This window comes from Rhodnius prolixus, unplaced genomic scaffold (assembly GCF_049639745.1).
Source record: "Rhodnius prolixus isolate KJV_2025 unplaced genomic scaffold, Rpr scaffold_3, whole genome shotgun sequence".
NCBI classification, from domain to species: Eukaryota; Metazoa; Arthropoda; class Insecta; order Hemiptera; family Reduviidae; genus Rhodnius; species Rhodnius prolixus.
This window is the reverse complement of record NW_027411603.1, coordinates 44,193,382-44,212,212: the sequence shown is the minus strand read 5'-3', so window position 1 is coordinate 44,212,212 and position 18,831 is coordinate 44,193,382. Positions and strand designations below refer to the sequence as shown.

At 34.8% G+C, this 18,831-nt stretch overlaps 3 protein-coding genes across 8 annotated transcripts in view; all 3 read left to right on the top strand.

The window, feature by feature from the left end:
* The window catches only part of LOC141453027 (uncharacterized), a 251,856-nt gene that overhangs the window by 22,400 nt on the left and 210,625 nt on the right, over positions 1–18,831 (top strand). The window lies entirely within an intron of this gene.
* Positions 9,419–10,003, top strand: LOC141452742 (uncharacterized). Its single transcript, XM_074125140.1, has one exon. The coding sequence runs from the start codon at positions 9,419–9,421 to the stop codon at positions 10,001–10,003; it is 585 nt and encodes a 194-aa protein (XP_073981241.1).
* On the top strand, positions 11,336–14,704 carry LOC141452741 (uncharacterized). Its single transcript, XM_074125139.1, has one exon. The coding sequence runs from the start codon at positions 11,336–11,338 to the stop codon at positions 14,702–14,704; it is 3,369 nt and encodes a 1,122-aa protein (XP_073981240.1).

The window sequence follows — 18,831 nt, the reverse complement described above, 5'->3', positions numbered from 1 at the left end:
TGAAGTTAATATGCTTATGAACTTGAAATTATATTTTGATGCAGTATTTATTTATTAAAAGGGATTATTATTATTATTATTATTTCATTTTGTTAGTACATGCTTGATAATGTAATATTTTTCGCAGTACGCCCTCCTTCTTAGCTAGTATTATTTTGCATAATTGATTGAAAGGGCCTTGATGTATGTATTTGTAACATGTTCTTTTTAAGTTGATAGTTTTATATAAGGCAGATCGATATTAGGAGTATGAATCGATAACGGCACCTGTTGTTCACATTGTAATGAAATATTTAACGATGCTAAGCAGAAGAAGTTAAAGAAAAGTTCCTTATTGGGAGAACTTATTTACTCTATTAAAAATTATGCTTAACCCATTGCAATTTGGTAATCAAATTACAATATGAATGTATTGCAATAGCTTAAAAATGCATTTAAAACCATTCTGTTTGGAGTATCGAAGTATCTGTTACGACGACATTGGAATTCAAAGAACCTAGTAATCAATATTAGAATAGTTTCATAAACTAGGTTATTCTTTAGTTTATTTTTATCTGTACATTTCAGAAGAAATTTTAAAACAGCATTTTTAAAGTGAGAGTAAATAAGGGTACCCTATTCTTCAACAAAGACCCTATTTTTTTTTGTTAATTTAAGGCGCGTCAACATCTAAGGTGATTAGCGCCCTGAGCTTTTTACAGTCTCCGAAAAAGCGTCCACATAACTTTCACGCACAATGGTCAAACGGGTTATCACCCAACAATACCATCCCTATCTCGAACGTAGTACGCTACCTGGGTTTCTACTTGGTCAGTAGACTAACTTGGAACCCAAAATCTAGATTTCTGCGGATAACTAAGACGCATGATCGGTCCTAAATCTAATCTAAGCCCAACCAACAAACTAATACTTCACTTTAACCCATCTGGACTTACGAATCAGAGCTGTAGGGCTCAACTATATCCATTATCTTCCGCATCCAATCCTGCCAATCAAAAGTCCTCCGCCGAATTGTTATTGCACCCTATTAGGTCTCTAACCTCATCCTTCACAAAGACCTAAATATCCCTTTTGTCACCGAATCTATCCATTCACGATTCCTCAATTTCACACAGTCATGCGAGGTCTGAAAATTAGGTAATGAGACTGATTTTTTTTTAAAAATTGTTTATTCAAAAAGAATTACAATTCTATATTGTCACCTTTAAAATAACTTCCTTCTGAAGCCACACAGCGCTGGAGACGTTTCTTCCACTCCTCATAGCAGTGCTCGAACTCCGATACTGGAATAGCCTTCAGCTGGTCTGCTTCAGAAGCCACAGGAATGTTTTTACTGGCCAAAAACTCGTTTATTGAAATTGCTGTGTGACAAGTAGCATTAAAGTGATGCAACACCCACTTGATGTTTGGTCTCACACGAATGACCCTTTTTCGAAGTTTTGTCAAGAACCTCTTGGTATAAGTGTTGATTGACCGTTTTTCATTGATTGAAAAGGTAGAAACCCTTTGTGGACGATTCCGTGGATATCGAAAAAAAAAAATCAGCATGCATTCGATCTTCGACTTCGCCATCCTTGCTTTTTTGGTATCTCGTATCTTGCCATCCCAATTCAACAGCTCGAACTCTTTCCTCTTTAATCCAACCTGATAATCCATTAATAATTTGAGTTTCCTTCTTTTTCCGTTTTTGAGGAGTCACTCTGTTCACTGAATACTTTACGATGATTTCCCAAAATCTGACTAACGAAGAGGAAAGAAAGAGAGAAGATGTTTGCAATGACTATAACAGATTTTAAATATGTACTTACAAAAATAACAGACAATAAAGAGCTGAACATTGTTTAAGACAAGAAAATACGATAACAACAAAATCAGCGGAGTTTTCGAAGCCCATCTCTTGTTTTCGAAGCAGAACTCTCCCTTTAATAACTCTAGCAACTTTGTATTACTTTTGTATTCTGTTATAAAAACTACTGGTCGGTCACAAATTGGATGTCCCCCATTAAAACTTTTTTTTGACAGAAAAGATTGAAATATATTTCTGTCGCAGTCACAACTTTGGACGACGAATATAAATGAAAGTTTTTTGCTTTAATTATGTTAAGCAACAAAAATAAAGTTTTGATTCTACATTAGGAAGAGCATTTATTTCGGATTACGTTCGTGAGATCAATTTAGTGACATGAAAGTTGAACGATGATTAGAGAAACTACACAGTCTAAGAAAAAGTGCGTGTTCTAAATCACAAATTTGTAAGATAATCTGCATTTAACATTTCAGCAAATGATATGTTTGCATACATGCAAAATAGAATCATTAAACTAGATGGCTAATAAAGTAAAATATAAAATGAATCGTAGAAGAAACTATAATAATTAATAAACATTAATTTATATTATCTTAATTCCTCATGAGAAAAAGACACTTAAATTTAGATTTAAATAAATTGAAAATAAATTTTTCATTTAAGAAAAACAAATTTAAGTTTAGTTATACACGCGATATTTTAATTTAACTTACGACCGAGATTTAAATGAAGATTAGATCGATATCTTTGAACGATTTTTTTTGTTTTTAAATGGAACATTAAGTTATCAAAGTGCAACTCAAATTCAAAAGGAATAAAAGTTTAAATAAAATGAAGGATTAATTCCAGAACAAACATGAAATATCTAAATATTATTATTTCTAAGTATAATAAACACAAATTTGTAAAATGACTTGAACATTTATATTCATCAAATTAATTGTTTACAAACCCTAAAAGCTATAAAACCAACAAATTAATGAAATTAAATAATTCTACATAGAGTAGTCGATATTTTGAATGTTTACCAGCTACGGTCTCCTTGGTAATGTAATCTCCCTGTCAATATAACATATATTTGTGCTTCGTTTTATTGCAATTACTTGAGGGCGGCAGGTTTTAATGTACTCATGTTCCGTTTTAGTTTGACAACATTTTTAACAGAAAAAAAAATTAGTTTTTGTTTCGTTCAACTAAAATGGATTTTAACAACTTTGAGAACAAATAATTGTTCAATAAGAATTACTGAATTAAGGAGTGAAGAACATAATCGGTTTTCAATTAAATGTTAATTTGTTACATTTTTATTAAAGCAAATATTAGAGAATAAATTTCCAATGCCAAATAAAAAGATTGATCCACAGCGTTTAAAGTAAGAATAACTAAACACATTATTTATTTATACTGACCTGATTTCAGCCGAACGAAGCAGCAGCGGTTAGATTAGGCGATAACATCCTCGATAGATAGAGAACTTTGTGATTTGAAAGAACATCAATATTAACGCTTACTCGTAGATTTCAGCTGTGAAATTCCATGCTCATATTGTAATTTTATTCGCGTATTCGACGGAAAATATTTTCAGCCACGTGAGATTCATATTTCTTCTGTAACTCTGTTGGAGATGAAGGAGAGCAGGCGGCCAATATGATCGCAAACAATGCACGGATTTGATTTGGATGGGGATTTTTTCCCTTTCTTCTGAATCTCTACATCCAAAACCAGGCGACCTAATGTGTATAATATAGGCTTGGCATTAAATTACAATGTTAGAAACAGAAATTAAGGAAATTCCAGCAAAACTAGGAAAGATTTTGTATTTTTCCCTTTTTTCTGAATCTCTACATCCTAAACCAAGCGACCTAATGTGTATAATATAGCCTTGGCATGAAAATACAATGTTAGAAACAGAAATTAAGGAAATTCCAGCAAAACTAAGGAAGATTTTGTATTTTTCCCTTTCTTCTAAATCTCTACATCTAAAACCAGGCGACCTAATGTGTATAATACAGCCTTGGCATGATAATACAATGTTAGAAGTAGAAATTGAGGAAATTTTAGCAAAACTAAGAACGATTTTGTATTTTTCCCTTTCTTATGAATCTCTACATCCAAAACCAGGCGACGTAATGTGTATAATACAGCTTTGCCATGAAAATACAATGTTAGAAGTAGAAATTGAGGAAATTTTAGCAAAACTGAGAAAGATTTTGTATTTTTCCCTTTCTTCTAAATCTCTACATCCAAAACCAGGCGACCTAATGTGTATCATACAGCCTTGGCATGAAAATACAATGTTAGAAACAGAAATTAAGGAAATTCCAGCAAAACTAAGAACGATTTTATATTTTTCCCTTTCTTCTGAATCTCTACGTCCAAAACCAGGCGACCTAATGTGTATAATACAGCTTTGCCATGAACATACAATGTTAGAAGTAGAAATTGAGGAAATTTTAGCAAAACTATGAACGATTTTGTATTTTTCCCTTTCTTCTGAATCTCTACATCCTAAACCAAGCGACCTAATGTGTATAATATAGCCTTGGCATGAAAATACAATGTTAGAAACAGAAATTAAGGAAATTCCAGCAAAACTAAGGAAGATTTTGTATTTTTCCCTTTCTTCTAAATCTCTACATCTAAAACCAGGCGACCTAATGTGTATAATACAGCCTTGGCATGATAATACAATGTTAGAAGTAGAAATTGAGGAAATTTTAGCAAAACTAAGAACGATTTTGTATTTTTCCCTTTCTTCTGAATCTATACATCCTAAACCAGGCGACCTAATGTGTATAATATAGCCTTCGCATGAAAATACAATGTTAGAAACAGAAATTAAGAAAATTCCAGCAAAACTAAGGAAGATTTTGTATTTTTCCCTTTCTTTTAAATCTCTACATCCAAAACCAGGCGACCTAATGTGTATAATACAGCCTTGGCATGATAATACAATGTTAGAAGTAGAAATTGAGGAAATTTTAGCAAAACTAAGAACGATTTTGTATTTTTCCCTTTCTTCTAAATCTCTACATCCAAAACCAGGCGACCTAATGTGTATAATATAGCATTGGCATGAAAATACAATGTTAGAAACAGAAATTAAGGAAATTTTAGCAAAACTGAGAACGATTTTATATTTTTCCCTTTCTTCTGAATCTCTACATCCAAAACCAGGCGACCTAATGTGTATCATACAGCCTTGGCATGATAATACAATGTTAGAAGTAGAAATTGAGGAAATTTTAGCAAAACTGAGAACGATTTTGTATTTTTCCCTTTCTTCTGAATCTCTACATCCAAAACCAGGCGACCTAATGTGTATAATACAGCTTTGCCATTAAAATACAATGTTAGAAGTAGAAATTGAGGAAATTTTAGCAAAACTAAGAACGATTTTGTATTTTTCCCTTTCTTCTGAATCTCTACGTCCAAAACCAGGCGACCTAATGTGTATCATACAGCCTTGGCATGAAAATACAATGTTAGAAACAGAAATTAAGGAAATTCCAGCAAAACTAAGAACGATTTTATATTTTTCCCTTTCTTCTGAATCTCTACGTCCAAAACCAGGCGACCTAATGTGTATAATACAGCTTTGCCATGAAAATACAATGTTAGAAGTAGAAATTGAGGAAATTCCAGCAAAACTAAGGACGATTTTGTATTTTTCCCTTTCTTCTGAATCTCTACATCCAAAACCAGGCGACCTAATGTGTATCATACAGCCTTGGCATGAAAATACAATGTTAGAAACAGAAATTAAGGAAATTCCAGCAAAACTAAGGAAGATTTTGTATTTTTCCCTTTCTTTTAAATCTCTACATCCAAAACCAGGCGACCTAATGTGTTTTTTTTCTCTGTTCCCAAAAATCTAGCAATTCAAACATTGTAAGGAAAACATTTGCGACTATTGAAAAATTAAAATTATATTTCTACGCTGGAAGGTTTATCGATTCAGGAAATCGCATTGAAAAGAGCTTTATGAAGTGTAAAAACTGTAGGCAAAACCACGGAAAGGAGTACAACTTTAAAGAAATACTTTTTGTGACCCTTATTTCAATTGAAATCATCACAGTATTTTTTCATAATCAGTACCTTGTGATGGTGTCTTTGATGGTGCTTATATCAAATATCCAGCAGATATTACCTGGTGGTTGTCTTCAGATACTCGTTTGTTTAATCCTCTATGTCAGATGTGTATCAAGAGTACATGGAAGGCACCTATCTATTCATTTCACATAGTATCCTGAAGGAGAACTAGTAGATAAAGGACTCAGACTCCTGATATTATTATTAATATTCTATTAAGGACCAGACTAGATCAATAGAGAAAACTTAGAGGTCGTAACGTAGAGGATTACTTGGGTTTTCAAACAGAAAAATTATCTTCCTTTTTCCTCTTGTAATGCTCTTTTCTTCTTCACCCAATGTTTTCCATTTCAATGATGAGAAGTATTTGTGTTTTTTAATTTTTAATTTTCATGAAAAGTCCACCATTAGAGGAAACCCAGAAACTTACCTCTTACAACAATGAATAAATTGTGCTTTTGTTTTTGTCATGTAAAATCGCCACCGTGTTAAAGTGAAATTTAAATAAAATGACTGACCTGGTTTTCTTTTGAATAATTGAATTCTGAAAAATATATTGAATTTTGTAATCTATAAATATTTATTATTATTTTTGCATATTTTTAGTAAACGAAATGCGCATTCCCTTTTGCGTACGTTCAATAACAGATCATCTTTTCAGAATAATGTTTGGTTGCTAAAGTTTAGTAGATTGTGGTTGTTGTTGTTGTTAGTGGACGTGAACTAACTTAAATTTAAAAAAATAAATTCATTTTAAAATGCTAATGAATGATGAAAAATTTACATATAAAAGACATTGATGGTGTGTTGTTAAGAGAATTTCAGAAGTGGTAGGAGCAATTAATTATAAGTGGGAAATATTGTGACCTAATCTGGGAGTTGGGCGATGTGTTGTTGCAAATCTGCAACTTTTGTGTTCTACTGCAGCTTGTGCAACTTGATCTCCCAACTCTCTCGAACAGTTCAACATCCACAAAGTTACAAATACCATTGTTTTTGTTCTTGTTCTTGTTTTTGAACGTGATTTCTGCGCTTCATTTTCTAATTTACTTCCTGTTCTCTGGAGATGAACAAACTTTTTTTTAAAAAAAGTACTTCCAACTTTTTACTGTGGGACTTTATTTTCCACCTGTTATTAATTACTTAGCTAATTAAAAAAAATGGGGGACAAAAAAGGAGACAGTTATTTTTATTGCCTCTTGGAAGGAATTCAGCAGACATGCATTTTTGTTTTTTAATTAGAATTTCCACTGGATATATCCAGTTTAGAGGTTCCAAGAATCTGGAAAACTATTTTTTGGAAAAACAGACCATTTTTGGCCTGTGGTGGTTAGCCAAAATATAAAACAGGAAAACGCAATTTACTTACGGAGATTCCCTTCATTTGACTGGAACAATTTTCAGATTGTCCACTCTTTGCACGCAGCTAGGTCCTTAGCTTTTCACTTGTAACAATAATTGTTACAGGAATATTTTTCTTAGCTGGAATATAAATTTTTCTTTAAAGAATCATTTAAGTACAATGTATTGCACTCATTACTTTTTTTTCTTTTTTTGGTTCCTTTTTTGGCATTGGTTTTCGCCATACAGCCAGCATCGTCTAGATACTTATCACTAGAATATCACTCAATCTCCATTCTTACTTACATTCGCTTCACACATTCATCCCTCTACTATATACAACTATTTACATATACTACAACTAATGGATGGATCAGTACTCTGAGCTCCTGCCATCCTTATAGCTTATCCGAGATTAAAATCACGTAATCCTTCTGTAATCATTTTCTTCCATTCATTCTAAAACTTTTAAATATATTCATATTTCATTGCTAGCTCAGCTACAGATTTAAGCACATAGATGTTGGTGGAGAATATTATGTCTTCGTAGCGAAATGGTGCATCTAAATACCCTGTATAAGTCGTGAAACATTCGTTTCCTTTCTACAACATAACGTGGACATATCCATTATTATATGTTTAAAATCCTCCTCCTCATTGCAATCTACGCAAAGAGGAGAGGGCCTTTTGTTGATCCTGTGTAGATACGATCCGCACACCGCGTGGTTCGCTCTCAGCCTGCTTATTGTCGTAACAACCCATTTATTAGTTACAGTTCCCTTAAACCATGGTTGTCTAGGTAACTCACTCATTATAATATTAACAGCAATTCAATATTATGTGTAAAATGCCAAAAGATGGTAATTGATTGAACAGAAGTGCTATTTTATAAATTTCTCTATATTTAAAATTCATATGCCCAAATTCTATATTTGAAGAAAAGTTTAATTACGTAAATTTCAATGGGATGGAAAATTAATGCCATTTTCAGACATGATGGCTTTATTCTGCCGAGCTTTCGGCTAGTTTCAGTCATTATAAACTGTTAAGTAAATTCATTGAAAAATTTGGAAGTTGTGGTTTATCATCAAACAACAACAAGGTACTTTGTACCTTGAGTCGCAGTCTGTCTGTGTAGGGCAGTCGGTCATGTGAGTTGGGCTAGTGAGTGCGTGTTTAAATCATATCATATCAGGAGTATACTCCACTATCATTTTTGAATTATTGTTTAAGCCAACTGTAACTGTGTAAATTGGATATCCATTTAACTGTAACGTATATTGAACTAATTAAACTATATATCAATTTATTTCTTAAACATTTTCTGATCAATCAAAATAATTTACTAAACATTTTCTGGTCCCATCCGGGCCGGATTTTGAACTAACGATCTACAGATATACAGTCCACATCTATTATAGAACATTCAGATTAAACAGTGTTTGTCTCAATCAGGCTATAATGCCTAAATAACTAAAAATAATTGTATTTTCAATCAAAACCATATTATATTATATTATTATTTTTGCTGTTACTGTGAATTACTGATTAATATTTTCAAAAAAAAACAGCTATAGTTTCTTAACACACTTGAAAAATTAAAATAAAACTAAATTCGTCATTTCATCCAAATAATCTTTAAATTATAGAAATAACTACCCATGCGGTCTCGAGTTTAGGAGTACGCTGTCGTTAGTTCTGATTTTTGCCGTAAGTTAAAGCGTCATAGAGCTATCGCTTCCGTTAATTTTTAAAGTGTGTTGCTTTACGAAGTGTGGCAATAAAATTTAGGTATAATCCTAAATAGAAGAGTAATTAATTATTGTATTTTCATATTTACAAACTGCATTTCAATATTAACTATCAATATCTATTAAGCTCTCATTTATTCAATGTAATCATTTCTGATTTATTTAATTTGTGTTTATTTTCATAATTCTTTGTATTTATCTTGAATCAAAGCCTATGTTAAGTTAAAATTATATGTAATATTATCTTGTTGTCTCTGTTTATAGACGTTTACAGTAGTTGTTAATTCATGCATATTTTATGTTATTTGTATTATTTTTCTAGCTTTCTAATTTTGCTCTAATCTTCTGAATTCTGTAACTTTCCTTTTCCCTTAATATCTATCTTTGCTTATTCCGGTATATCTCATTTTATTTTACATTTTTTAACATGACGGAACCTCTCAAGCTGTCATTAGATCAAAAAATTACCCTGCATAAAGACAAGGCCTTTTCGCTAGCCGATGATATTAAGTCAATCTGTGAGACTGGCCGCCGAATTAGCACTGATTCCACAGCAATTTCGTTATTTAAAGGGATGTTTAGATCACTTGATGTAACTTATGAAAAATTTATGAATGAATGGGCTGAAATTAAGTCACTTTATTTGGCAAAGGATGCAGAATCGGAATTTCCGTCTAAACGAGAATCGACAATTCTTAGGGCTACCAAAGACTTTTATTATGAAGCCGGGGGTATTTTTGAAATTCATTGCGCCTCATATCAACCCAGGCCTACCACTTCAATTCAGAATTCACTGTTAGACTTATCTCAGTGTATTTCTATTCGATCACGACTTCCTCATATCACAATACCAGTATTTTCTGGCAAGTTGCAAGATTGGCCCTTATTTAGAGATACTTTCAGTTCCATGGTCCATGATGAAACTTCGTTGACAGCTGTTGAGAAATATCACTTTCTTCTTGCTAACTTACAGGGTTCTGCCCTTTCTGTCATTAAACGTACCAGTTTCTGAGGTAGGCTACGAACAAGCCTGGTCAGCATTGCTTCAACATTATGACAATAAGAGAAAACTCGCAGCATTCTACCTTGACCAGATACTGAATTTTAAACCTCTCACAGGTAAAGCTACAGCAGCTTCACTGCAACACTTTATGCAGGTTGTCATTGAAAATGTCACTTCCTTCGAAAAAATTAAAATTCCTAATTCGCCAAAGTACATTATGTTTGAACTAGCTCTTCGCTGCTTGGATGAAAGCACAAGAGAGTCATTCGAATTGGCTGCTGCAGATGAATTTCCCACTTGCGATGACCTAGCCAAATTTGTGCGAAAGAAGGTAAACGCCAAAGACATTACAGAAAGGGGCAAAAGGGATTTAACTCCAATCCTTAATCAACCTTTTAAGCCCAATAACACTAGATCAAATAGAACTCATATCAAACCTTCCAATTCATTCTTTACAAATACAACCTCTTCTCCATCAGTAGTAAACGAGGCGAATAAACTTGTTTCTTCCTCTCGTTCTCCAACATGTTTTCTATGTAAGCAAAGGCATAAGCTTACGGAATGTCCCACTTATGTTCGAGGCACGCCTAAACAACGTTATGATATTTTAAAAAATTGGGCTGGCTGTAAAAATTGCCTTTATCCGGGCCATCGTACGAGAGAATGTACTTCTCGTTGGAAGTGTCGCCAATGTGGAGGACGTCATCATACCACCTTACATTTACAACCATCCATACCTAGTATGCCATCCATTACTCAGCCAACTCCTCAGTTACCTTCTACTAATAAGGAGGAACCATCCGCTACAAATGTAGCATTCTCTGCCATTTCTGCTAACCATACCCCGGAAGTGCTTTTGGGCACAGCAATTGTTCAAATTTGTGACGTTAATGGTGTTTTCCATCCGATAAGAGTAGTTATAGATTGTGGTAGTCAATACTCTTTTATAACAGAATCATGCGCTTCCATGTTACAATTACCCTCTATTCCCTTTAACATATCTGTATCTGGAATTGGTCAATCCATGTTATTAACACCAACCAAGAAGGTAATGTGTACATTACGATCACTTTGCTCCGTATCACCTGACCTCTATACAGAGGCTGTTGTTATCCCCATCATTACACAACAATTACCCCATCAAAGGTTACCCCATCAATATGGAAACGCTACATTCATCTGAATTTAGCGGATCCTGACTTTTGGAACCCAGGTCCTATTGATTTTCTTCTCGGAGCGGATCTTTTCTTACAGATCTTAGACTGTTCTTCACCTCCCTGTGAGTTTAATTTTAATCAAAAGGAACCAAAACTACTTAGTACCATCTTTGGTCAAATTATTATGGGTAAATGCACGGAGCTTTCCTGTTCTCAATCTACATCATCATTCTTTATTACTTCTTCAGATGTCTATTCCCTTATGGAAAGATTTTGGGAAATCGAGACCATCAAAACTGAGCAGCCCACTTTATCACCCGACGATCAATTTTGCGAAGATCATTTCAAAGCTACTCATTCTCGTATGCCTGATGGGCGTTATGTCGTTTCATTGCCATTTCTCACCGTACCTAATTATCTAGGCCCAACACATTTGTGTGCTTTACACAGATTACGCAATGTGGAGTTTAAACTTGCATGCGATTCCGCTCTTTCCCATCAGTATCATTCATTTCTGCAAGAATATCTTGACCTGGGGCACATGGTAACAACTAACAGACCCGCAAAATGCGTAATACCTCATCATGGGGTTTCGAAGATTGTAAACGGTGAATCGAAATTGCGTGTTGTTTTTGACGGTTCTTGTAGAACAACTTTTGGATCACTAAATGATTATCTGGGTGCAGGCCCCAAACTACAAACGGATATCAGTGACATCATTTTGAATTTTCGAAAACATCGATTCGTGATTACTGCAGATATCGTTAAGATGTATCGTCAGATACTTATATCCGTTGATGATAGAGTCTATCAACATATTTTGTGGCGCTTTTCTTCTGATCACCCCATTGAAGAATTCGAGTTAACCACAGTTACCTATGGACTCAAATCATCTCCCTTCTTGGCTTTACGGGTCATTCAACAGCTTGTGACTGATGAAGGTATACCTTTTCCTCTAGCCACTAAGGCTCTTACCCATGACACCTATGTTGACGACATAGTTACGGGTGCTTCCACTATTGATGGGATATTATCTATTAAAGAGCAATTAATTGCCCTATTATCAAAAGGAGGTTTTCAGTTGAGCAAATGGACGAGCAACAGTTCAGACGTTATCAAACCTAGTCCTGATCAATGTAAGGTAATGCCAATATCCTTTAGCGAAATGGAAGAACCAACTGTTAAACTTTTGGGGTTGCAATGGGATCCAATACAAGATGTCTTCTCATACAAGATACATATGTCTGCTTTACCTCCTACCAAACGAATGATATTATCCACAATAGCACGTATTTATGATCCTCTAGGTTACGTGTCCCCATCTGTGTTTATCGCTAAAATACTTCTACAAGAGACTTGGAAATTAGGAATTGGTTGGGATGAGAATTTGCCAACTGCTATCTTGCACACTTGGGAGAATTTTCTTCAAGATATACCTAACCTTCAACAAGTTCGTATCCCACGCTACCTTATGTTGGACGATACACAGGCACCATGTTCCATTGTTGGCTTTTGTGATGCTTCGGAACGAGGCTATGGTGCTGTACTATACATAGTCTCCATCGTGAATTCGAAGAGGAAAGTTTTCCTCCTTAAATCTAAATCTAAATTGGCTCCACTAAAGCCCATGACAATTCCCCGCTTGGAACTTTGTGGTGCATTATTGCTTGCTTCATTGTACACATCTATTGCCAAATTCATTAAACACCTCCGAATCGAATCTACTTGGTTTTTCACCGATTCAGCTACTGTGCTTAGCTGGTTTCAAATTCCAGCACACACATTGAAGACCTTTGTTGCACATCGCGTAGTTCGCATCAGCGAACTAACCGAGATTAAATGCTGGAAGCATATTTCTTCCCATGAAAATCCTGCAGACTGCTGCTCAAGAGGTTTGCTGCCAACCCAGTTATTGAATCATCCCTTATGGTGGGCGGGCCCCCCGTGGTTGATCCAACCTGAGACCTTATGGCCCTCAAATGAAACTAGTATCTCGTCTGAAAACATACCTGAAATCAAATCCTCTCATGTAACGTTAACTGTTACTTTTCACGCATCGGATTTCATCAACTGGACTGAAAGATTTTCTAAATACCGTCGTCTGGTCAATTCTTTAGCTTACGCCCTCAGATTTGTACCCAAATCAAAGTTTTCCGATCACATCAGACCTAAGGGTCCTATCACTGCTTTAGAATTTGACGCTGCCAACATCAAATGTATCAAACTTTTACAACATCATTACTATCCGGAAGCGTTCAATGATCACCTTAACCCGACTCCATTAATGTTAAGTCTTAATGTATTTGTCGATCAAACTGGTATTCTTAGGGTGGGCGGTCGCTTACGCCATTCTTCCTTACCTATTGAATCCAAACATCCAATTTTACTTCCAAGACGTTCTCAATTCACTAACATTTTGATAGATTATTTTCATATAGAACATGCACATGCCGGACCTGCAACTCTTCTTGCTGCTATTCAACAACAATATTGGATTCCTGCTGGACGAAGTTTGGTGAAACAACGGAAACGAACATGCATCATCTGCCATAAAATGACCAAATCAAACCGAGCACCACTTATGGGCGATCTACCTCCCGAGCGGCTGTCTTCAGTCAGAGCTTTCTATCAAACAGGAGTAGACTTTGCTGGACCATTTCTATGCAAGGAGACGCCTCGACGAAAGTCACCGCTGGTGAAGGTGTATTTATGTTTATTTGTATGCTTATCTACCAAAGCAGTTCATCTTGAATTGGTGCATTCACTATCCACTGAAGCTTTCATTGATGCTCTAGATCGTTTTATTGCAAGGAGGGGCAAACCTGTTAAAATGCTCTCCGACTGTGGAAAGAACTTTGTTGGCGCTGCTAACTATCTAGCTGAAGTAGCTGCCTGGCATGACTCAGAAACTACTCAAGCATGCATTCTTGATCACATCAATCATCATCACATCACATGGCTATTTAATCCTCCTCAAGCACCTCATTTTGCGGGAATCTGGGAGGCAGGAGTCAAGTCTACCAAAACTCTGCTTCGCAAACTTATTGGCAGTTCTACATTTTCATCTCAAGAGTTGAACAACATCTTCATAAAAATCGAAGCTATATTAAACTCACGGCCACTTCAACCTCTGTCTACAGACCCTCAAGATCTTCAACCTCTCACTCCGGGGCACTTTCTAATCGGAGCGCCACTCACTGCTCTTCCTGAAGCCACGTTAACAGACGTACCTCTTAATCACTTAACTCGTTGGCAATATCTGAGAGAGCGAGTACAACATTTTTGGAGTCGTTGGCAGAAAGAGTACCTCCAAACGCTACAACAACGTACCACGTGGATTACTACAACAACCAATTTAAAGGTTGGTGACATGGTCCTCCTAAAAGATTTACACACCTGGCCATTACAGTGGCCCCTTGCTCGAGTTATCAGTATTCATCCTGGCTCTGATGGTATCGTTCGAGTAGCTACTGTGAAGACAGCTCAAGGAGTCTATAAGCGCCCTGTAACTAAGCTAGCACCTCTACCTCAACTGAATGAGAACATGCCTTAATCAATTTCTACATCATATCCAGACCACCATCCACATCATCACGCAACTTCTCATCACATCACATCACATCTCATATTATTATCTTCATAGTTCTTCAAAAGTTCCAAATTTTGGTGGGCGGTATGTTAAGTAAATTCATTGAAAAATTTGGAAGTTGTGGTTTATCATCAAACAACAACAAGGTACTTTGTACCTTGAGTCGCAGTCTGTCTGTGTAGGGCAGTCGGTCATGTGAGTTGGGCTAGTGAGTGCGTGTTTAAATCATATCATATCAGGAGTATACTCCACTATCATTTTTGAATTATTGTTTAAGCCAACTGTAACTGTGTAAATTGGATATCCATTTAACTGTAACGTATATTGAACTAATTAAACTATATATCAATTTATTTCTTAAACATTTTCTGATCAATCAAAATAATTTACTAAACATAAACTTTATTATGCTGAGCTTTCGACCTAGGGACTAGGTCATCTTCAGGGCTAATTTAAAATGTACTGTTTTTCATCATTGGAGTCCATGAACAGACAAGACTGAAGACACACCAACCCTCTAATGATGTAAAAAACAGTATATTGTAAATTAGCCCTGAAGATGACCTAGTCCCTAGGTCGAAAGCTCAGCATAATAAAGTTTATAATGACTGAAACTAGCAATAATTTTTCATCCTATTGAAACTATGATTCAGTCACCAAAAATAATGAACAGAACGTAAATTTCTTTAAGAGTAGAAGAGTGATTACAGATTCCCGATTTTGGTGGGAAATCCTTTACTGGCGAGGGCTCATTATAGATAAGCAGTAAGTTTAAATTGTCGGTTTAAGTAATATGTTCAAGAAGCTATAATACGCTACGGGCAATCCACTTAGGCCACTTCTGAAGGCTATATTAAGGCTATAATCCCCCAATATTCATGTTTGTTGTGGCTAATATTAACTAAAACTTTACGAAAGTTATTATGTACTTCCAAGTCAATATAATCTGATATAGATGAATCATAGAACTACAATGAAAACTTAGCTTTAACAATGAACTTAACTTTAGTTTTTTTATAAGCCCGCTTAGTCTCTAGAGTTTTGTTTATAATTACTATTTGCTGATTCTAAATAAGCCATGTTGTAATGTTCCTAATTTTCATGAATTTTATTCAACCACTGCTGGAAAGAATGTTTCTATTAAAACAAATGAAATGAATACAAGGTGGGCGTACGTAGTAATGTAATGGTTTTGTAAAACATTGTTTTATTACAAAAGATGCTAGAATGATTAATGATTCGACCATAATATTCTGTTATAACGTTTTAGGTTTTAGGCGTACATCCCACGGGATATTTCTCACACCTGTCCTGGGAGTTATTATTCACAAGGATGTTTCTGCATGCTCGTTTATTCTAATGCTCCTAAGGTCAGCAAAACATGAATATGCAAGATTAAGCACTGAAGTGGAAAAGTTGTATTTGCAAAAAAGTGTCAGTCTAAAATCTGGCATCGAAAAGTATATTCATAACTGGGCGTTCCCCAGATTTGTGTTTGCATTAAACGTGTTTACGTTAAATGATTTTTTTAAATAGACTATCCGCTTCAGTGGGGGTTGATAGATGGATTCTAAAATTGGCCACTGAGACCTAGAAGGTCTATTGTAGTAAGTACCTCTTCTAGTCCTGTTCTGTTCGACTAGTCATAGAAGCCTGGCGAGTGGCTTCTAGGCAAAGTATGGAGGCGGGTAATTTTCTCCTCCAAATAGCCGAACTCTGAGACAAAGTAGCCTTCAAATTGGCTTGAAATTGTGTAGGTGCGGTTTCATATTCTGTTCCTGACAGAACCTGATTTAGGCTACCTTCTGTCAGTTTATTAAAAACGCTCATGTTTAGGGAGAAACTAAACCACAAGAAACCTAGTAAATATTCAATATAAAGAAAAGAAGCTGTTACAAAGATTACCTAGCCAAAAAAAGTATTGGCATACAAAAGACCAAAGGGATACGAAGAACGATAGTTCACAAAAATTTGAATAAAATTGGCGACTATTTGGCAGGACTTCTGCACCAACTGGATGATAGAAAAATCCTGTAGCCTGGATTACAAAAGAAAATATTAAAAAGTAAAAATGTTATTTCATCATGACAATCGCCTGACCTCTAAGATGATTTGGTCAAGGGATGTCATAAGGATTGGATGTACGATAATTTGGATCATCCGCCCTAATCATTAGATTTTTGGCTCAAATCAATTTCCACTTATTCCATAATTTTAAGGAATCTATGGCTGGAAATAGTTAAGAGTCACATTTTTGTTTTTTGGCATTTTGCGCTCCTTCAGGACTTTACGAATGGAATCTATTTATTAGAAAAATCCTCCAAAAATGGACCAAGCGCATTGAACTAAAAAAGGGACTAAGGAGAAAGAAGAAAGGGAGTCTGCATTAATTTTCTGTGGGTAAGAGGTCATTGTGGTATAAAAGAAAATGAAATTGTTGATAAACTTCCAAAGGAAGCCACCAATAGTGGGGAAATAGCTAACTATAAATTATCACACACCGGTCTCAAGTGTACAATTGCAAAAGCACCACTACAAAAATGGCAGACAGATTACAGTAATGGTAATAAAGGAAGATTCTATAAAACTATGGCAGATCAGTTACCTCTTCTACATTTATAGATCTGTGCACAAAATAACTATAGTTTATAATTGAGGAAAACAAAGTGTATAAGAGAACAAAATTCCATATCAAAACGTGGTTCACAGTGGGAGATATAGAACGGCCACAATTTCACAGAATTTCATGACCCAAAAAATTTTCAACCCTTTAGTTCTTCTACCTTTTTAGATCTGTGCACAAAATAACTATAGTTCATAATTGAGAAAAACAAAGTGTACAAGAGAACAAAATTTCATACAAATACGTGGTTCACAGTGGGAGATACAGAACGGCCATAATTTTACAGAATTTCATGACCCAAAAAATTTTCAACCCTTTATATCTTCTACATTTATAGATCTGTGCACAAAATAACTATAGTTTATAATTGAGAAAAACAAAGTGTATAAGAGAACAAAATTTCATACGAATACGTGGTTCACAGTGGGAGATATAGAACGGCCATAATTTTGCAGAATTTCATGACCCAAAAAATTTTCAACCCTTTATATCTTCTACATTTATAGATCTGTGCACAAAATAACTATACTTTATAATTGAGAAAAACAAAGTGTACAAGGGAACAAAATTTCATACGAATACGAGGTTCACAGTGGGAGATATAGAACGGCCACAATTTTGCAGAATTTCATGACCCAAAAAATTTTCAACCCTTTATATCTTCTACATTTATAGATCTGTGCACAAAATAACTATAGTTTATAATTGAGAAAAACAAAGTGTACAAGGGAACAAAATTTCATACGAATACGAGGTTCACAGTGGGAGATATAGAACGGCCACAATTTTGCAGAATTTCATGACCCAAAAAATTTTCAACCTTTTATATCTTCTACATTTATAGATCTGTGCACAAAATAACTATAGTTTATAATTGAGAAAAACAAAGTGTACAAGAGAACAAAATTTCATACGAATACGAGGTTCACAGTGGGAGATATAGAACGGCCACAATTTTGCAGAATTTCATGACCCAAAAAATTTTCAACCCTTTATATCTTCTACATTTATAGATCTGTGCACAAAATAACTATAGTTTATAATTGAGAAAAACAAAGTGTACAAGAGAACAAAATTTCATACGAATACGTGGTTCACAGTGGGAAATATAGAACGGCCATAATTTTACAGAATTTCATGACCCAAAAAATTTTCAACCCTTTAGATCTTCTACCTTTTTAGATCTGTGCACAAAATAACTATAGTTTATAATTGAGAAAAACAAAGTGTACAAGAGAACAAAATTTCATACGAATACGTGGTTCACAGTGAGAGATATAGAACGGCCATAATTTTACAGAATTTCATGACCCAAAAAATTTTCAACCCTTTATATCTTCTACATTTATAGACCTGTGCACAAAATAACTATAGTTTATTATTGAGAAAAACAAAGTGTACAAGAGAACAAAATTTCATACGAATACGTGGTTTACAGTGGGAGATATAGAACGGCCACAATTTTGCA